Source organism: Nelumbo nucifera, chromosome 7, assembly GCF_055504915.1.
Source record: "Nelumbo nucifera cultivar China Antique chromosome 7, China Antique-T2T, whole genome shotgun sequence".
Taxonomy (NCBI): Eukaryota; Viridiplantae; Streptophyta; class Magnoliopsida; order Proteales; family Nelumbonaceae; genus Nelumbo; species Nelumbo nucifera.
The window spans coordinates 5,233,147-5,254,265 of record NC_142655.1 but is presented as its reverse complement, the minus strand read 5'-3'; the positions used below and the strand labels follow the sequence as shown (position 1 = coordinate 5,254,265).

Sequence of the window (21,119 nt, the reverse complement as noted above, 5' to 3'; positions counted from 1 at the left end):
AGCCTCCCCGTTAGTAGGAAGTCAATGATAGGGTCCATTCAAGATGGTTCGGCCTCTACGGGGAGGGTTTGGATGTCCTCTATGGAGGGTCGGGGTAACCTTTTCATGCACATAGTGCGGCCAAGGGCCGCGTCCGAGGTGCTTGCCAATTTGGAAAGGGCATCGGCTCGGGTGTTCTCGGCTTGCGGGACTTGCTATAGGGAGAAACATTGGAAGTGGCGGGTTAACTCTTGAACCTTGGCGAGGTACTTAGTCATGCTTTGTTCTCTGGTCTCATACTCACCGTTGATTTGATTCACTAGTAGATGTGAGTCGCTGAGGACTTCGATGTGCTTAGAGCCGAGATCTCTGGCGAGCTGTAACCCTACCAAGAGGGCTTTGTACTCAGCTTCGTTATTGGATGCAGGGAACTCAAATTTCAGCGCATACTCTATGACGGCATCGTCGGGTGTGAGGAGAATGAGGCCCGCTCCACTCCCTTTGGCATTGGATGAACCATCGACAAAAAGTCTCCATGTGAGGGGAGGGGGGCTCCTCAACCAGGCGTGCTTCTTTTGATTCGTCTTAGTGAGGTCGGCTAAGGGGTCTGCTGAAGGTGCATTCTGCTATGAAGTCAGCCAAGGCTTGCGCTTTGATCGCAGGCCTCGGATGGTACTGGATGTCAAACTCCGAAAGTTTGATCACCCACTTAATTAGGCATCCCGAAGTCTCTGATTTGTCGAAGACGGCCTTAAGGGGCTGATTCATCAGGACCACGATGGTATGGGCTTAGAAATATGGCTTGAGCTTTCTGGCCAAGGTGACGAGGGCGTAGGCTAGCTTTTCCACTTCAGAGTACCTGGTTTCGGCACCGTAGAGGACTTTGTTGACACAGTATATAGGTCTTTGGACTCTATCATCTTTCACTAGGACCGAGTTGACGACCTCATTTCCAGCTGATAAGTACAAATATAGAGTTTCCCCTAATGTTAGCCGAGCAAGGAGCGGGGGTGAGGCGAGGTATAGCTTGAGCTCGTCAAAGGCACGCTGGCACTCCTCCGTCCACTGAAAAATTTCCAGCTTCTTGATGGTGCAGAAGAAGGGAAGGCAGTGGTCTGCCAACTTCGACATGAAGTGGTTGAGGGCGGCTATCCTGTCGGTGAGTCTCTGGGTCTCCTTTACTGACTAAGGGGGTTCCATGTCTAGTATGGCCTGTACCTTGTCTGTGTTGGCTTCAATGCCTCTTTGAGTGACAACGAAGCTTAACAATTTTCTTGAGATAACTCCAAAGGCACACTTGCTCGGGTTGAGCTTCATGTTGAACTTGCGCAGAGTATCAAAGGTCTCGGCCAAGTTCGAGGTGTGTGCTTCGGCCTTCAAGCTTTTCACCACCATGTCATCCATGTAGGCTTCGACGTTCCTCCCCACCTGATTCTTAAAAACCTTGTTGACAAGGTGCTGCTAGGTGGCCCCTGCATTCTTAAAGGCGAACAACATTTCCTTATAGTAGTACATGCCGTGCTCAGTGATGAACGAGGTCTTCTCCTTGTCATCGGGGTGCATTTGGATCTGGTTGTACCCAGAGAAGGCATCCATGAAGCTGAGTAGTTCATATCATGTAGTGGCGTCGATGAGGTGGTCTATCATCGGCAAAGGAAAACTGTCATTCGGGCAGGCTTGGTTAAGGTCTGTAAAATTAATACAAATCCGCCATTTCCCATTAGCTTTACTTACCTAAACCACGTTAGACAACCAGTTGGGGTAATGTACCTCACGGATGAAGCTGACATCGAGTAGCTTATCAACTTCCTCTCCTATGGCCTTCCATCGTTCCGGTGCAAAGTTCCTCTTCTTTTGCCAGATTGGCCTAGAGATCGGGTCCACACTCAACTTGTGAGTAATGACCAAGGGGTCAATTCCGGGCATGTCAGTGGCTGACCAAGCAAAGATGTCGGTATTAATTTTGAGGAAACTTACCAGTTCAGATAGGCGTTCAGGGAGAAGGTTGGACCCGACGTGGATTGTCTTCTCTAGGCCTGACTCATCCAGGAGAACTGAGATGAGGTCCTCGGCTCGCTGGCTCTTCCTGGAGGTCGAGGCCTTCTAGTGACAGGGCCTCCTTATTCTTTCCTTTCAGCGCATATTGCATTGGCAAGCAATCTGCTGGTTCCCACAAACAACTCCGACACTGTGCTCGATGGGAAATTTGAGGGCCAGGTGATAGGAGGACATGGCTGCCCTTAGTGCATGAAGGGTTGGCCTTCCCATTATTGCATTGTAGGGAGAGACAACCTTCACCACCAGGATCTCATGCATTCAGGTCACCTGGTGTGGTGTTGTCCCTACCATGATGGGTAGGGTAATTTTTCCTTCCGGCCTGATGACGCTGTCGGAGAAGTTGACGAGGGGAACATCGACAGGCTGGAGCCGCTCTGGCACAAGCTTCATTCTCTCAGAGGTGTCGTAAAAACAGGATATCGGCTGACGAGCCACTATCCACCAAGATCTTCTTCACCATAAAATTGGAAATGATGGCTGCGACCATGAGGGCCTCGTCGTGGGGGACTGTGACCCCCTCTAAGTCCTCGTTGGTGAAGACGAGGGCATGTGGACAGTTTGGCCTCTGCGGAGCGTCTAGGTACTTCTGCTTCTTCAGGGCAGGCTCTTGGATGTTAAGCTGCCTGACGTAGGCTTTTCGAGCCGAGTACGAGGCCCCACCCGAGGCCATGCCCCTGATGATGAAGTCAATGACGCCTACCACTTGTTGATGCTACTGTTGCTGTTGGGAGGATGAGGCGCCAGCCTCTCCTTCGACGAATTGCTTGAGGTGCTTGCGGCGGATAAGGGACTTTATTTCGTTCTTTAGATCGTAGAAGTCCTCAGTGTCATGCCCAGTGCCGTGGTGATACTTGCAGTACTTCGTAGGGTTCCCCCTCTTGGGGTTCTGCTTCAGCTTCGTTGGCCACTTCACAAACTTCTCTTCCCTGATCTGCATCAGTATCCGAGTGTGGGTGGAGTTGAGTGGCGTGTAGTCCTTGTAAGCCAAGGCTGGAGTCGATGGCTTCTTGTTGTCTTTGCCGCCATGGTTGTCGGGGTGGCGCTGGTCCCCGCCTTTCCTCTTCTTCTTCGAGGGCCTATCGTGACGCTCAACTGCCCTTTCTTGGTTGTCCCCGGCCGAATATTTTTGGACCTTCTTGAGGAATTTGAGCTTGGTCTTCGGCGGGGCCTTGGCGATCGATCACTTGAGGGCTGAGCCGGCGCGGAGTCCGTTAATGGCGGTGTGCATGGATACCTTAGGGTCGAGGTCTCGAACTTCAAGCTCTTCCTTCTTAAAGCGGTCAATGTAGGACTGCATGCTTTCACCCGGCTCTTGCTTGAGTGACATCAGAGAGACTACTTTCTTTTGGCATCATTTACTGCTGATGAAGCGGGCGAGGAACAAAGTTGTAAATTACTCCCACGAGCTGACGGATTGAGGAGGGAGGTTGGAGAACCAGCGGAAAGCGGCCCCCCTGAAGGTGGCCTGGAAGGTTTGGCACGTCAAGGCATTAGAATACCTGTAGAGTATCATGAGCACCCTAAAACCCTCCAGGTAATCATTAGGGTCGGTGCTTCCGTCATACGTTTCCAGTGTGGGAGCCTTGAAGTGTGGGGGAAGAGGCTCTGAAATGATTTCCGGGGTGAATGCGTCCATGCGGCCAAAGGAGTTGCCATGACTGGTTGAGGTGTCGGTTTGGCTCTGCTTAACCTAGTGGAACTCATCCTTGATGGCCCCAATCTCGGCTTGCAACTCGACAAGCCCCGGTTCAGCACGGGCATGGGCCCCGCTTCACCCTCGCGGACTCGGTGGATGTCGACTCGGACTCCCGAATACTCTGAGACAGGATCGTGCGCTCCTCTGCGAGTGTGACGATCATTCAGAACATCCCAGAGATTCGAGACGGGAGGGGGAGTGGCGTGGTGTCGGCTCTCGTCTCGAGAGCGAACTCTAGGGCGGTCTAGATGCCCGTCGTCGTCCCAGGGGGCCTCCCTCCAGCGGTGGTGGTGTTGCTCTGAAGGCTGATGACTATCTTCGGATTGAGTGGGCATGCTTTCCCTTCGGCTATGAGGACAGGTGTTCCTTCGTGGTGAATCTGGGGGACGGTAGTTGCCCGATTCTGATGGCTCAACTAGCGAGTTACCATGGTCGAGGGCTGGTGGCTCGACATGCTCATGACGACCCTGATCCTCTAACACCCCAGTGGGGCGGTCGCCTTGGGAGGGACCTCCTGCTCGGGGGCAAACTTCTTCCATGCGTTGAGTAAGGCAGTCCAGACGCTCGAGGATAGCCTGAAACTGTTCATAGGTGACCAGATTTTGATTGTTCCTGGTTTTCTGCACCATGGCTTTCAAGCTTAAGAGGGTTTGGTTTTAGAGTATGTTGTTTTTTTTTTAATCCTAAAGTGGGGGTCGTCTTAGCAACGTTCCCACAGATGGCGCCAATTGTTGCCGCACAAATTGGATGGGGGCAACGAGGTAAATTCACTCTCCAGGTTTTGAATGTTGGCCGAGGACTTTGAGGCATCGGAAGAGGTGAGCCGAAGCCGAGGACCGTAGGTTGAGGCGAGGTATTCATTCCGAGGACTATAGGTCGAGGCGAGGTCTCTGGTGACTAGAGGTATTGCAAGACAAGGAATGTTAGAGGCCTTGGGCAGGTACCCGAGGCAGAGGCTCCGACGCTCAAGTTAGTACGAGGTGTAAAGTAGGAGAGGGTGCAGGCGAGGTCTTGGCAATAGTCCTCGGATGCACCAGATCTCCCGGAGTAAATGCTAAGGAAGCAAAGTAGGTGTAGGGAGTAAATGAATAAGCTATGTTAGAATTTTCTGTTCTCGATCCCCTTTAAGGGGGAGTTACCTCTTATTTATACTTGAGCGTGCTGGAGGTAGGTGAAGATGAACGCTCTGTATGGAAGTTGTATGAGGTCAGGTGGCAAGCCCTGGTGGGTATGTTTGACCATTATGCGGTTAGCTTTGTACGAAGGCAGCAGGGCTCCATCCTGTTGTGGCTGATGCTATCAGGCATTAGTGGGCTGGGCCAAGCTAATGCACATCGTATAATTCTAAAAATATGTTTTTTTTCCTCTAGGTCTCAGGTAAGCGGTTTTTGACAAAAAAAAGGTAAGTGTTCAACCATCCAAATCAAATAGATTGCCAATAACACATGTCAACATCAGCTTACGGGTTGGTTTTTAAAATACTGGTCCAAACTTAAAGGGGAGATAGACCATCTGTGTTTGGTTTGGAGGAAAAGGTATGGAAATCAATACAAGTATTGTACAAATTTTTTCTTTCTTTCCCTATCTTTTCCTTCAAACCAAATTTATCTCTCTCTCTCTCTCTCTCTCTCTCTCTCTCTCTCTCTCTCTCTCTCTATATATATATATATATATATATATATATATAATAAAATTGGACGGTTCATGTCAGTATGCTCTCTTTGCTCAAAACCCCCTTTTAATTTTCTGCTTTTATTCTACTTAATTTGTTAAAGGGTAAGTTTCTTAAACTACCTTTATGGTTTAGCTAATTGACTAAATATACCCTTACTGTTTTAAAAAATTACCATTACTGTTAAAATATTAACGAGAGAGTTGAAATACCCGTTTAACCCTTACGTGAAAGCTCCTTTTTTTTTATTTTCTTGCCAATGTTTCCTTTTGTGGTTAAGGTATGTGGCTTTGCTATTTGATCTTTATTTGGTTAGGATATTTTTTTTTGCTGCACTGGTAGGATATTAAGACATTTCTTTGTTTGCCTATCGTTATGTTTGGTAAACAAGTACAGTAATCATCAATTGTAGTTTGCACCAGATTTGTTACTTCCATGAACTTCAGTGAATCAATAAAATTGCTCCCATGGGTAAAGAAGCACTTCCCATGCTCATATAATACAAAATTTATAATTTTATGCCTTCACTTACAAAGATGTTTTTTTTTTTTTTTATCAAATATGTTGCTTCCTTTGCAAATTTGACAAAGGACCCAACCTATATAGGACACCCAATATTGAATTCTTGTCTCCAATTTTTGAAATCAATGGTCAATTCTTTGCTATATATACAATATAAGTTTCTCCAATGGCAGACACACAACAAATTGGTTGGGTTTTTGGAAGTTTAAAGGAACAAAGCCTCTTTAGTAAGTTGGTTTCTAATTTTTCTTAGTTGTGTAATTGGATTCATATTAGTGTCTTTGAAGCTCCCTACCTGGCCCAATATGATTTTTTTTTTTTTTGCATTTCTTCTATTTACTTACAAATGTGATGTGCTATTACTTGGGGATGTTTTTGAAAATGTCTTATTTTGGGTATTTCTATCTTTACTTATTTGTTCATAATAAATTAGAAAAAATGAATAACAAAAATGAAACATGAGGTAGCTAGACTTACCCGTAATAGTTCCAAATGGACAAGACAAAATAGAGCACATTTTGGTTTAAAAATTTCTATAATAAACCAAAAACCAGGTGAACACTTGCAGAGTTAGAATCTCAATTTGACGATAATTTCTATAATAAACCAATAACTAGCTCCCTAAAACTTATGAGAAGCAGGAGTCTTATATTTATATCATTTTTTTTATCAAATTTATGTGTAGATATTTAATGACAATTTACAGTTTTCAGTGATTTTTCTTTCATGGCATAGATTTGCGGTGAGCGATATGTAGTATGTTTGGATGCTTCATTATTGTTGCCATTCTAATGCTTTATGGTTTGTATGTATTGCAATTAATTAATTAATTAGCTTTGAGTAGAAGATAACCATAGACCTATCAGAGTTAGAGCTTAGGTACTTGGAGAATGAGGAGAATATAATTAAAGGTGCAACCATGGGTTTAGTTGTAGGTACCATGCATTGTTGCTGCTTGGTATTATTTGCCAGGTGTTGAGAGAACTGTTGCACTTGCTGGATTGATAAAAACCATGAATATGACGGATAGTTAATGGGCTGACCTTTGCTTGAACTGGAGGAGTTTATATAGATTTGGAGCAATTGATACAGAAATGAAGAGACTTTGATAAGGAGGAGAGATGGTTGTTTTGATGTTGGAGTTTCTACTTTGGGTCAAATATAACCATTTATTCCCTCCACAACTGGTATTTTTTCTCCTCTTTGTAATGTACAATAAAACAGTCTAATTCAAATTAAGTTGCTCTAATACTAACTTTGCACATCATCAATTTTCTTTTATTTGTCAATTTTATAGGAAATTGGCCTCTCACTAGGAGCTTGTATCTCTTGAAAAAAAAAGTTTTACATTTTCTCTTAATCCCTTACGACATGAACATGATATTGGATATTGGGCTTTCCCGTGCATCGCAGGGGCCCCATTAGTTAAAAAAATAAAACCATTCCACTGTTGAAACTAGGGTTGCAAGTCGGGCCAGGTTAGGTTGGGTTGAGGCCAACCCTAACCCAACTCTAAGTTCTAAACCCCCAACCCTAACCCTAACCCTAATCCAACCTGACTAACCCAACTCTAACCCTAACCTTAACTAAATTCCTTCAACCCCAACCCACCCAACCTTCCTTCCATCCCTTAAAATCTCATAGAATTTCTCGATTTTAGATCTTAACTCAACTTTCACTACATATATTAATCCTATGTTTCATATTATTTGTGTATTGACGTTTTTTTTGTTCTTTTAGTACACAATTCAGAAAAACAAGTGTTAGAAATGATAATAGTTTATTCTGAGTTATGATTTACAATAGATTTTTATGGGCATCAAACAACAAAGAGGAGATGAAGAATAAAATTTTCAAAAAAATATAAAATAATGTTATTAAGGTTTTAGTCTTTCTAATTAAGATGAAGTGAAGTGATTATCTTAAAAGAAATACATGATAGTATATGGTGGCTATACAAATATCATGCATTTAAGCAAATCAATATATGTTATATATTACATATAGCATATATTTATATATGACATATACTATAGAGTCAGGTTGCCTAAGAGGTCAACCCTAATCCAACCTGAAGTAAAATTGGGTTCATGAATTTCAACCCTAACCCTAACCCGAGAATTAACTCGACCCAACCCAGCCCAATTTTTTTGGATTGGGTTCTGGCCAACTCGGCCCAAGTTGCAGCCTTGGTTGAAACACCTACACCGAAAGCAAAGCCCTTTTTTTCCCGTGACGATACGCGGTTTGGTGGGTCCCACCTGGCAGTTAAAGAAAGGAAAGCTGCTTTTAATGTAGGAGGCCTTACTTATCAACCGTCTGATCAACAATCCAAACAGACGGGAGCCACACCAAGCATTACGCGGGAAAGAAGATAATCCGGGGACGGAGAAAAAAAATTGAATACGGGAAATGGCGGGAAGTTCCGACGAATAAATCCCAGTGATCGATTAGAATTAGATCACTCATCAGTCATCACTGGAGAGTCGTTTCATTTGTGTGATAGCGACCCCTTCAAATGGCAAAGAAGAAGAAAACTAGGGTATCCCAGGATGGAGAGGATCAGGGGATTCAAGAGGATCTCACCCAATCTCCCAACAAAGAAAAGAGCTTGTATGAGGTGATTGATTCTCCCCTTCTCGCTCTTTACTATTACTTTATGGGTCAGCTTTGTGAATTTGGTGTTTCATCTGATGGATCCTTAATGGTTTCTTTTTTACATTAATTAGTTTCCAGTCGTTAGTGCGCCATAGATTGAGAGTTGAGAATTAGGTCTTCATTTGCTTAACATATACGGAAAAATTCCCTTTTGCTTTCATTTTGTTTCTGTTGGTTTTTTGATATCTACGAAAAGGATTCATATGTTAACCTTCCTCCTGGTGCTTTCTCCTTATTATTTATTCAGTCATGGGTGCCACTGGACTCCTTGTCACATCCCCTTGGGTACAGACACTGCTTACTCTATCTGAAAAACATAATTGGAAATTCTTTGTTACTAATAAACATCAAATGGGGTTGTCTCTTAGGCAGGGCTAGCTCAATTATTGTGGTGGTGGGGGGGGGGGGTTAGTACATCTAGTAATTCATAGAATATGGACCGTCTTGTAGTAGGCAATTCTCTTTTAATCTTCAAGTAATCAATGTAAATAACTTGATATCTATTCGGCATGAAAAAGATTTCTGAACTCTGAAGTGATTTGCCTACTACAACATGTTTTGATCCTCATGCTTCCCCAAAATCTGTGTCTCTTGATTATCTTCTTTCGTGCATACAATAAGTGTTGAACAGACAATTTGGCTTTGTCATTGTATGCGTATTTTGTTTCTTGTGTATGGTTTTATATTTGAGCTTTTAGAAGAGAAAGATGTGTATTTTGACAATATGATGCTTTCTTAGATTCTTGGCGTGGAGAGAACTGCGTCACATCAAGAAATAAAGAAATCGTACTATAAACTGGCATTGCGTTTGCATCCAGATAAGAATCCTGGAGATGAGGTGAGTTTTTGTTTCTTTGAATGATGCCACTCACGAGTTGTTTTCCGTGGTTTTGATTATTGTGTGAATTGTCCATGCTCAAAGTGTGCTTTACTTTTCTGCATCTTAGGAAGCCAAAGAGAAATTTCAACAATTGCAGAAGGTGATATCCATTCTTGGGGATGAAGAGAAAAGGGCCTTATATGATCAGACTGGTTGTGTTGACGATGTTGTGAGTAGCCTGTAAATCTACTTTTGTTGTCTGTGCCTTTCCAGTTGGAATAATGCATTTTCTGACCAGGAGATAGTTATTCCCTTTCTGCATCTGTTTCTTGTTGACTTGTTGTGATTAGGACCTTGTAGGTGAAGTTACTCAAAATTTGCACGACTATTTCAGGACAGTGTACAAAAAGGTATAATTAAATTAGTGCCACCAAGGCACCAACTGTATTGGTTTAAGAGAAATTTCATTGACTCCTGTTTTGCTTGTGTTGAATAGGGTTATAGGTAAACTATTTATTTGTTGTAACTGTAGGTTACCGAAGCAGATATTGAAGAGTTTGAAGCAAACTACAGAGGGTCTGAATCCGAGAAGAAGGATTTGAAGGATCTATACCAGAAGTTCAAGGGCAATATGGACGGGTATAGGTTCTTCTGTTGTGCAGCCTTTACATCTCTTATGGTACACTATCTTGGGCTATTGATATCTAAAATGATTTTCTACAACAGGCTCTTCTGTTCAATGCTCTGTTCGGATCCCAAGCTGGATTCACATAGGTTCAAGGATATCCTTGATGAGGCCATGGCTGCTGGTAATGATTTCTTTCTAATACCATGCTGCTATCTAGAATCTTTACAATATGAATATTCTCCTTTGTTCAGGAACTTCTGGTGTACTCTGGATGATATTTTATGTATTTTGAAACCATATTGGATAATGTTATAAATTTATTTATTTTATTCTTTTTTATCAACAGGAGAGCTTAAAGCAACCAAAGCCTACCAGAAGTGGTCTAAGCAAGTATCTGAAACAGAACCACCTAGTGATCCTCTAAAACGAAGGAAAAAGTTAGTTATTTCTCAATTCAGTTGTACATTAATCTTCTACTTGAAACTTGATCCTTTCTAACTAAAACTGCCTATTCTACAGACCAAATGAACAGCCAGAATCAAGTCTACTAGCAGTTATTTCTCAAAGACGAAGCCAGAGGAAGGAACAATTTGATTCCATGTTTTCATCGCTGTTGGCAAAATATGGTGACAGCACATTACATTCCGAGCCCACTGATGAAGAATTTGAAGCTGCAAGGAAAAAGGTTGAAAGCCGGAGACAAACTAAAAATGCAAAACACAAGTAAACAATTGGCAGCAGGCTCAGAAATTTTGCGTTTCAAAAGGAATCTGTAAATCATGGCTCTTGTGGATAGAACTCTTTGTGTGAAGTCCTAAAATTTGTTTATTTTGCCATCTGACAGCATGGCACCAAGGTTCATAATATCGATACACCCAATATGATGGTATGGGTGTATCGGGTGAATTGATACTGTTTTTTTTTTTTCTGAAACTGGTTCAGGGGAGATGGTTTAGGGCTCCTCTATCCCCTGAACCGGTCAGACCCCCAATAAACCCACTATAGGGGTGTATTGGAGGGGTCCTGGAACGATATGTATCGGCCATTATGGTATCGACCGATACATATCGATACTTTGAACTTTGCATGACACTAATTTGTTTGTTGGGGAATTTGTAAATCTATGCATCTCTGTATTTTTCTTTAGTAATTAAGGCAGTATTCGGTATTGTGGTATCTACCACACTGGGGGAGTGTTTGTAGTGTGGTCTCTATAAGGTATGGTGTGTTTGAATCAGTTAGTGTTGACGTAGTATTGTTAGCAAAATTTTAAATAAAATATTTCAATCATTTATTACACGGGTTCCACTATGATGTGGAAAACGTCTGATCAATCAATTGGAATCATAAATGTGGTAATTTATCAAAATTCATGGGTGTGAACTGATTTATTAGATTTGGTGTGGAAGAAAAATTGTGATATTTCATATTAAAAGCCATCTACAAATGGTTTCAAAACATGCAATATGCCCGCACCCCTAAAAGAATGCCTAAATGATAGGGGTGCAATTTGGATTGGCCTGATTTAACATTTTGGCCCACTTAAATATTGACAAAAGCCCAACCCAAGCCCCACCAAGTTGCACCCCTACCTAATGGGTTGGATGTATTTCAGAAGTCAGAACCAAACAATCATATCCATAGAGCACAGTTCTTAACATCCCCTAAGTTTAGGGCTTACGGTGACTACTCGGAATATTATCAGAAAGTTTAACTCTACTCTTACAATAGAGAGAGAAGAAATATGGTTTAGAGGATTGAAAAGGGAAATTTGTGCTTTCCTCTCACTCTCAGTGCACATTCATTGCTAAGCTTGATGTCATCTATTGCCACATAATTATGATTTTCCTTTTGGTTAGAAAGATAATCATCATATACCCCTTTCTTAAATGTTTTGGGGAGCCAGGGAGTAGTAGTAAAATAAATGGACCTAGGCCTGTTGATCTGGACCTGTCCCGATAATACTTGATTAACTTGTGGTCTCATTTCTATAGCTTCAAAGGAAAGAAGAAACAGACCTAATGTGGCTTTCCATATGTCAAATTTTGAGCAATGACTCAGCAAGAAAGTGATGGTTGTTGGCTAATGAAAGATCAAATAATAAATTTACTAATTACTAACTAGAGGTAACTAGATACATGTACCACGGTATGATCTTGAATTGTTATATATGCGTCAACAAGGTAGATGTCTCAAACTCAATTTGTGAGTCAACATCTGATGGGTGTCTGGCCCATAAGCTATAAGTAATTGTGAGTCAACTTGCAAATTTTTCATTTTAAAAATTGGGTACTTATCATCCATTGACATCCTAACATTTATAAAAGGACGTGCATGGTAGGGCCGTAAAAGGGTTTGAATTTGAATAGGGTATATCGTCGTCATCATCACCAATTCATCATCATGTATCATCATCATCATCATCATCATCATCATCATCATCATCATCTAAGCTTTATCTCAACTACAATTATATAGTGTCGAACACGTGAATCTTGTTTCACGATTCTGTTTTGTTTAGCATCATATCCATTGTTAAATTATGAGCGTTTAAATTATTTTACTGTTTTGACTCATGTCCTTAATCTGTACGGCTGTACCTAACTGTCTAACCCTTTTAACTTGCAATAAATCTCACTTACCCAAATTCAATCCCATTACACCCAAATTATATTTTGGATTCATATTCTTGAAGGATCTGTTTCAACCAAAAAGCTTAAGCTATTAGGTGAGGTCCCTAAATAGATTTTATTCTCTAACACTCTCCTTCATGTGAAAATCTATTGGGCTTGAAGTGTGAATAAGCATAGGCCCATCCATACGATGTTCTAAAATTTTATTAATTATAATGGGGGCGACAAAGATCAAACACTAAACTATTTGATCAAACATGCTCTAATACGATCTCAAAGGAACTATTCAACCTAAAAGTTGAAGTTATTAGGTGAGGCCCCTGAATTCTCTAACACATATTTTTAACAAAAGTAGTAATATTATCACATTTGATGCAAGTTTGGCTTAATAAATTCTGATTCGAATGGGGGATCAATCACCCTGACAGTACTAGGCCCTATAGAACTCAGGCACTGGTTAAAAGTTCACCTAACCGTGCAGTCTCTAGGCCTACTCTTTACTCAAAGTGGTCTTTCTCTTATGTGATAATCATAAATGAAGTCACATGCCACTGATCATCATATATTTCACTTAGAAGTACTAATTTATATACAAAGGTCTTAGATTGAATTACCTAGTTTTTTCCTCATAATTTAGCTTTTCTGAGAATAATTATGTAAAGACTAACACCATCTTCATCGTTCTAATAACCACTCCATCTATGGAAAACTGGAAACACAGGTGCCTTGCTTGTTAAGTGTCAAAGTGTTAACATGTTTAAGCTTAATTAAATCAGTAAAAGAAATATGATTACTGCTTTAATCAAAAAGCTTAAAAAAGCAATTCTGAAGTCAAGAGCTTGAAAGCTTCATCCACTGCACGTGTCGGGAAGTGGACCATTTGATTACCCAATTAATATAAAAGAGTTGAAGCCCAAATCCTTGATGATGCACCGTCTTTGTGAGTTATGGCATATTTACGCATATATTATGTTAGAAGAAATGATTCTGAGATCCAGACATCATTATGGGTATCAGTATTTTCATAAAAACAAAGAGAAAAGCAGAGATAGGTGTCCTTAATCATTTCTTTTTTTGGGTTCTAATAATTATTTTGTATCAAGTAATGGGACCAATAACCGTACAAGGCTTCCCCAAAGTTCATGTTTTTTGTTTGAGCTTACCTACTCAAATCCATTTCACACCATCTAAACTATGGACCCACCCTCCAGAATCTCTGCTTTAATTGGGTGTTTGTAGCAATGAATCCATCCATGGCGCGCTTGTCGGTTCGGGTTATCTGATGATGGTTTAAGGCTTTAAGCCTAAAGCTAAAATGTGCTTCAATTTTTTATAAGAACTTGATTATAACTTATAAGAAACCCATGATGCAGCATAGCTGTGGCATAATTTGTAGCAGATTAGCAGTGAATGGTAGATGTTGAGAAATTGGAAAAGCTGATGAAAAAAATTGTGTTGAGAACAGTGTGTTTACTATTAAGTGACATCTCAACGGCAGGCCTGGAAATTGTTCTCTGAGGTGTAGTAATGATTTTGGAGGAATCTGGAAATACAAGCAAAGCTTCCCTTTACTCTCTGCTGGTCTTGCATACCTGTCACTACTCAACTTTTCTCTTTTATTCTTTGCTTTTGCCTTAATCTCTCTCTCTCTCTCTCTCTCATATTCATATCCAAATTTAAAAATGATTATAGTATGGAGTTGCTTTCTTGGAGTTTGAATTCAGATATTTCAATGCGTGTTCCTTCAAAGTGTTGTCGAGCTTCCATCTCATAACCTCACGTATCCTTCTCAGTAACAGGCCTCCTTACTTGGTAATGTTTCCTGCCTTAAAACATATTTTACATTTTTCTGTGTTTGTGTTAGTTTTAAAGTTTGATCAGATCTATAAATATATTTTCCTATGTGGGTTTTGATGTTAAATGTGGAATTTAAAGGCACGACCAGTTGTTTATGGCATTCATGTTTCTTGGGTGACTCTTGGAATTTGAATTTTCTGCTACCCTTCTGCTACTGCTCTGTCTTTGTCTCTTTCTCTTTGCATATCCCATGCAGATCTGATTAAGGTTGCAAAAAAGAAACATGTGGTAACTGCCACTGAAACTGGCTTATGTTTCTGTAACTTGGTTGTTCTGAAGGTGGTCATCCATGGAGGCTCAGAATGAAGAAACCAAATCGAAGATGGATGAATATGAAGTGATAGAGCAGATTGGGAGGGGAGCCTTTGGAGCTGCATTTCTTGTTCTCAATAAGATGGACAAAAAGAAGTAGGATGCTTTCTCTTTTTCTTTTTTTCTGCTTTCTTTTCCTTTTAATAATGCCTGCTACATCAGAGATCAGTGTTTCTTGGTCTATTTTCTCTGAGGAGCTTGCTTTTCTGTTTTCTCCCCATTTCTATATACAAATTGGCATTAAGGACGTGTTTGACACAAACAAAATTTGTCTCTCAAACATGTTGCTTCAACTCTTTCCTAGCTGCCTGTTGGGACGCGGTGAAATCGGCTGTCCAGACATGAAACAAGTCTAACCAAGGGGACCCTGTTTTTGGTTTCTGAATTTGGTGTGAAAGAGCCAAAGAGAGAAGCCAAACTCAATAGGCCCTCCGCGTTTTCCTTCTGTTCCCAACTTCGTTCTCATTGGATTCAATGATGCTATTCTGGAAAGTTATTTCTTCAGAAAGAACAAATTCCACATCCTACTGAAATTTTCATTTGATCAGTGCCCTTTTTCTTACAAATGATGTTCTAGTGTTCAACTTGATTTTCTGTTTTGTTGCTTGTAGATATGTACTGAAGAAAATCCGATTGGCCAAACAAACAGAGAAGTTCAAGCGTACAGCGCATCAAGAGGTAGCTTAGCTTTTTGGTTGTTTAGTTCTTTCTAGCAAATATTCCTGTATACGGTATAATGGAGCAAGACAACACTGTAGCACCTTTTCTGCCTTCTATGAATGGTTTGTAGAAATATGTTTGTCACAGTTAAGAGGTCCATTGAATGGCCTAGAATTCTAGGCTAGATATTTATAGCTGTCAATGGGTTGGGTCTGGTTCGGGACAGGGTGGGTCAGTCCCAGACCCAAACAGTATGATTAGTCGGTTCTACAAGATTTACGCAGAACCAAACCAATTATTAATCGGGATAATCAGTTTTGACCTGAGACCCAATCATACTTGACATCTGCCTATGATAATAACAACTTAGAACTTATTTCTGATAATATAACCTTACTAAAAATGACAGTAAAATAGTAAACTGTTAATATGTTGATGAAACAAGTGTTTAACTAAAATTATCTTCTATATTGTCTATCCCTTTTAGACTTGAAATATAATCAAAATTACAAGAAACTAAGAACCTTTATATATTATTAACTATATAATTGATTTGAAACAAATAAACCACAGGACCAGAACCGATTATATCGGTTCAGTTCTCTTGGGTAAACCCAACCCATTGACATCTCTACAGATATTACATCCCATACGAAGAGGGAAGAAAAGTTTGAAGATATTTCGTGGTGGGTAACAATTAAGAGGTCCATGGAATGACTATCAAGAGTAGCTCCCGCATTGCTCTGCTCTTCAATTTTGGTCTTTGGATTTAAAATAAGATCATTTCTCACTTGGGCTCCATATTGTTGTGATGATATTAAACAATGGCTACTTGGTACTTAGAATAGAACCCTCTATTTTGTCAGTTTATTTATTTATTTTATTTGTGCAGATGAACTTGATTTCAAAGCTTAACAACTCATATATTGTGGAGTACAAAGATGCTTGGGTGGAAAAGGTAAATGTGTAGTGTTACTATTTGCTATAGAAAGTTTAAGTGAGACAAAAAAAGACAAAGTTGCAGACTATTAGCTGGTCAACAATTCCAGGTTTCTAACCAAAAGGATATGTGTATTTGAGTATTGACAATTTACATTCTACAGGGATGCTTTATATGCATCGTGACGAGCTACTGTGAAGGGGGAGACATGTAGGGCCTCACAAATATGTGTATTCTTTAAGTTTCTTGGGTATCCCCAATTGTAAGGTGGATTTGAGTTTAATATCTTCAGGTGTTCTGTTGATCAGGTCTGAGATGATAAAAAAGGCTCGAGGAGTGTTTGTTCCTGAGGAGGTAAGGAAAACAACCAAATGTACCGAAGTTTTATCTAATTGATAAAAGAACTTCAAATCCTCTCATGGTGTTGCTCATGCAAATGTGCAACAACTCTGCACTGTTTTGCTGTCACCCAGAAGCTCTGCAAATGGCTGACCCAATTGTTGCTAGCATTGGACTACTTGCACTCCAATCGAGTTCTCCATAGGGATCTTAAGGTATATATGAACATGACTTGCCTTTGTAGTTTGAAGCTAGGAAAGAGATTGCTTGTTGTTGAATCATTTTAAGTAACCACAGCCTTTATGCAAATCCAGTGCTCCAACATATTTCTGACAAAGGACAACGATATCCGGCTCGGTAAGAATGCTAATTTTCCTGGCACATTAACAGTCAGGAAAGGCTTATTAATCAATTGAAAGGATAATTTTTCATACATGCTATTGCACAGGTGACTTTGGACTTGCAAAATTGCTTAACACTGAAGATCTTGCTTCCTCGGTATGAAGCCCATTTTCTCTTATCAGTAATATCAATCAAATGTACCTTTGTGATCTTATAATTTTTCTTTGATTTTTGGTTCTTATTTGGGTATCTTGCATTTCAATCTCTCAACTCATAAACTCTGTGATTGATCATGAGTTATCTCAAAAATAATTGAAAGCTTTAGACTAGATTGAATGAAATTATCATTTACTTTCACCACTATCCAATGTCTAGAACCCTGAAGCCCCTCCCCATGTATCCTTTGTATCCTTTTCCATCCAGATGCTGGTTCAGAAGAGTTCTAGTTAAGCTTTTGGAGCATTTGGCTGAATCTAAATTCTAATCAATCTAATTTACTATACATATTGTACAGGTTGTGGGAACTCCCAAGTATATGTGCCCTGAACTTCTTGCAGATATTCCTTATGGCTACAAATCAGATATTTGGTCATTAGGTGGTATTTGTGGTTGCATTTTTCTCTTCTTTTTTTCCCCAGTAAACTGGATAACTTCTACATGTTTGAGTTTTGATCATCCAAAAGCTGACATTGTTCTAATTTTTCAGGTTGCTGTATGTTCGAAATTGCTGCACAGCAACCTGCATTTAGAGCTCCTGTAAGACTTCACTTGGGCTAGGTTTCTTGGTTCTCTGAGTTTTACATGCCTTAAGTAAGATGATTGTTTTAATAGCATCTCAATTAAACAGGATATGGCTGGATTGATCAACAAGATAAACAGATCCTCCATTTCTCCGCTCCCAACTGTGTATTCCTCCTCACTGTAAGTTTAATGTCCCCAAAAATCATTCTGGTACGCTTTCAACAAATTGAAGTCAATGTATTTGAATTTCATACTAGTTACCTGCTCTCTATTGGGTCAATAATTGTAACAACTAAAGGAATTTCCCCCTTTTACCTGTATTACAGGAAGCGATTGATTAAGAGTATGCTGAGAAAGAATCCAGAACATAGACCAACAGTGAGTACAAAATCCCCACTGCATATGTAATCAAATATAATCTGATAACTCATTCTTATGCCTACATCTGTCCGCAATTTAGGCTGCAGAGCTGTTGAGGAATCCCCATTTGCAGCCATACCTTGCTCAATGTTGCAACCCATCTCCTGTCTTTCTTCCAGTAAAACCTATAACAAACTCAAGGGATACTCCGATGCTAAGTCGAACTTCTATCAAGTCTAGTGCAAGCAAAGACAACAGAAACAAAGAGGCAAGATTTGATGCACCAAGAGGGCAAGGAAATTGGGGGGTAACTGACAAGGAACTATCTACAGTTTCTGTCCCCAAAGCAGATAAACTTGAGACGAAAATGGTTGATCCAACAAGTTATTCTGAGAAAGCATCCAGAGATGATAAAGTTCTCCAAGGAGGGATTAGCAATGGTGAGATGATTGTTCATGGTGAAGAAAAACAAGGCGATCCCAATTTCGCCCTAGAAATGGAAAGCATTGACACAAATACAACCTCAGATATCATACCAATAGGCGGCTACAAAGACAAAGGGCATGAACAAACGCCTCAACACTCCCAGTCCCAGCAACCAGAAGTGGTGGATATCATGACAAAAGGAGTGATCAAAGAGGATATATCGGCAAGGGTTACCCCAGAAGTTCCTAGGAAAACTGATACGGAAGTTGGTATTGCTACTTCACAAAACACCCCTAAAACAGAAACGTCCAGTTCTAGCTCTAGCTCTGCGGTTGTGACTGGGTCCTCCAACGATGAAGTTCCAAAATCAACCATGCCAACTATGAGTCATGACCCCTTTGTAGAACAGAGTTGCACTTTACAGCAAGTGGAGAAATCTGATCCTGATGCATACCCAACGCGTGCTCCCCCAGATTGCACTTCATCAGAAAATACAGCCACAGTTCTCCCTGGAGATGAAGTTGGGCTAAAAACAATTGATCTTAGTCAGTCAGAACAAACAGGAATAGATGATATTCATGAAGTCAATTGGATTACCAATGGCGTCTCACTGACGAATACACTAACTGCTCTGAATGGTGATGGCACAAGGATCGAGTGGGATAATCAAAGCCAGCAAAGAGCTGAAGCTTTGGAGTCTTTGCTCGAGCTGTGTGCACGATTACTTCAACAGGACAGACTAGAGGAACTTGCAGGCGTACTGAGACCATTTGGGGAAGAAGCTGTCTCATCCAGGGAAACAGCAATTTGGTTGACAAAAAGCCTCATGAATGCACAGAAATTCGGGAATGGAAACTGATATATCAACAATAATAAAGAGGGTCTCTACTTGTGCTAATGGGCACGCCAAATTTTAAATTCATATACCAATATCTGTAATATAGCTTGTTTCGATCTACATCGAGCCTTACACTGGTTTACTGTAAAGCTGCCTGTGTTATTTTACAGTGAACCATGAATTCTTCGCTTGTTTGCTGAAATTGAAACAGAGGTGAATTGAATTGTACTGGCAGTTAGAACCGAGTCAATAAAGCTTCATGTAGTACTGAAACATGACAAAATTATACTGCGAAGCAATCTTTTATAAAACTCCATAAGAGAAAAAGAGAAATTGTTATTGATAACGAAATTCAGAACTCATCTCGACAGTACAGTAAATAACAACCCAGCTGACATCCCCACGACGCAAATAGGAGATTCGAATTCTTAGCGAGCTGAAGAGTTAGTGTTAGAAGTTAGAACCTGTTACCGGCTCTGTTTCTCCATTTTCCTAAAGAAACTCGTTGGCTTCAGCGACGATAGAGCAGGAATGCCAATAAGGACGGGAACGCAAGTGCAATGAAGCTCTGAATGGAAACTCCCGTAATTGGGGAAGATCGAGTAACGTGGCGTAGGGCCCTCAATCTCTTTATTTTGAAATCCGAATTTTGACAAAGGCATTTGGATTTTTGATTTTTCATAATCCAACTCATCTCAAATTCTGAAGACGTCGAGAAAATCAAATTACGAGCTTTTCAAGGATGCAAGACAAAGATCTGATCTTGGTCGGGGAGCACGAGTAATCTCCAGCAAAACTAAAATGAACGTGTGTGATGGTTTCTTCTGGTAACGTCAGAACTCCACCAAGGGTGGACGATGTGACCAAACTAGGTAGATTGAAGCTCGGAAATGAGAGATAGGAGTTTATCTTTAGAGAAGCCGGGTTAGGGTTCTGGGAGACGGAACAGATGGAAGATACAGAAATCGGAGAAGATTCAGGAGCTTGGTGACAAATCCAGCAGAAATGAAAGAAATCATCTTTGTTTGTCTTCTCCTTTTGCTTTTGGCAGGATTTGAAAATTCCACCTCCACCGTTAAAATCCGTTAATCCTACAAAATTCCACCCGCCAAATCTTCGCTCGAGAATTCTGAATTCCTCACTTTTTTTGCACTCCTAATCTATTTATGAATTATGACCCAAGCCCAACCCATGTACCTAGTCTTTGGGTTTCACGTTTCAGGCCCTTCCCCCTTCGCATGTGTTACTGTTAGTGGACCTAGGTTGGCCTTGGAATTCTTCTCAGGTAAAGTTGGCCTCAGGGCTCAGGCCCATGACATGACGAAAACAGAAACGTAAAAAGAAATTTTAATTGGCTCATGGACGTATATACATATATATATAGATAAATAAAGTACAGGCGCAGAATGGCTCCATTTATTATAAATGCATCAAAGGTGTAAACAAATCAAACTGATTTGAACTCAAACCAAGTTCAGAAATGAATCAAACAATCAAAGAGAAGAAACTCTGAATCAAATAAAATCGAACAGAAAATTAATGGATTCAATCCGGTTCAATCCACCATCGTTCCACCTCTTCGATATCTCTTCTCCGGGTGAGGCTACTGCGAGTAATAAGCCAAGAAAGAGAGAAGCG

The 21,119-nt window shown here is 40.6% G+C and overlaps 2 protein-coding genes across 2 annotated transcripts; both read left to right on the top strand.

Moving 5' to 3' along the window:
* Positions 1 to 8,273: 8,273 nt before the first annotated feature.
* Positions 8,274 to 11,209, top strand: LOC104597443 (chaperone protein dnaJ 6). Its single transcript, XM_010258970.3, has 8 exons — positions 8,274 to 8,547; positions 9,325 to 9,423; positions 9,533 to 9,634; positions 9,756 to 9,815; positions 9,938 to 10,044; positions 10,132 to 10,214; positions 10,380 to 10,470; positions 10,553 to 11,209. Exons 1-8 carry the CDS (start codon positions 8,446 to 8,448, stop codon positions 10,758 to 10,760), a joined length of 852 nt encoding a protein of 283 aa, XP_010257272.1. The 5' UTR covers positions 8,274 to 8,445; the 3' UTR covers positions 10,761 to 11,209.
* A 3,019-nt stretch (positions 11,210 to 14,228) lies between these two features.
* Positions 14,229 to 19,704, top strand: NEK5 (Serine/Threonine kinase catalytic domain protein). Its single transcript, XM_088892434.1, has 15 exons — positions 14,229 to 14,247; positions 14,391 to 14,478; positions 14,803 to 14,931; positions 15,447 to 15,513; positions 16,388 to 16,453; positions 16,599 to 16,645; positions 16,744 to 16,789; positions 16,909 to 16,989; positions 17,089 to 17,131; positions 17,223 to 17,272; positions 17,631 to 17,712; positions 17,823 to 17,872; positions 17,964 to 18,037; positions 18,184 to 18,235; positions 18,318 to 19,704. Exons 3-15 carry the CDS (start codon positions 14,813 to 14,815, stop codon positions 19,500 to 19,502), a joined length of 1,962 nt encoding a protein of 653 aa, XP_088748560.1. The 5' UTR covers positions 14,229 to 14,247; positions 14,391 to 14,478; positions 14,803 to 14,812; the 3' UTR covers positions 19,503 to 19,704.
* Positions 19,705 to 21,119: the final 1,415 nt, after the last annotated feature.

Coding starts and splice junctions, on each gene's coding strand:
- NEK5 (XM_088892434.1), top strand. CDS start 14,813: ATGGAGGCTCAGAATGAAGAAACCAAATCGAAGATGGATGAATATGAA. Junction 17,132..17,222: donor GGACAACGATATCCGGCTCG/GTAAGAATGCTA, acceptor GCTATTGCACAG/GTGACTTTGGACTTGCAAAA. Junction 17,273..17,630: donor CTGAAGATCTTGCTTCCTCG/GTATGAAGCCCA, acceptor CATATTGTACAG/GTTGTGGGAACTCCCAAGTA.
- LOC104597443 (XM_010258970.3), top strand. CDS start 8,446: ATGGCAAAGAAGAAGAAAACTAGGGTATCCCAGGATGGAGAGGATCAG. Junction 9,635..9,755: donor CTGGTTGTGTTGACGATGTT/GTGAGTAGCCTG, acceptor TGTTGTGATTAG/GACCTTGTAGGTGAAGTTAC. Junction 9,816..9,937: donor TCAGGACAGTGTACAAAAAG/GTATAATTAAAT, acceptor TTGTAACTGTAG/GTTACCGAAGCAGATATTGA.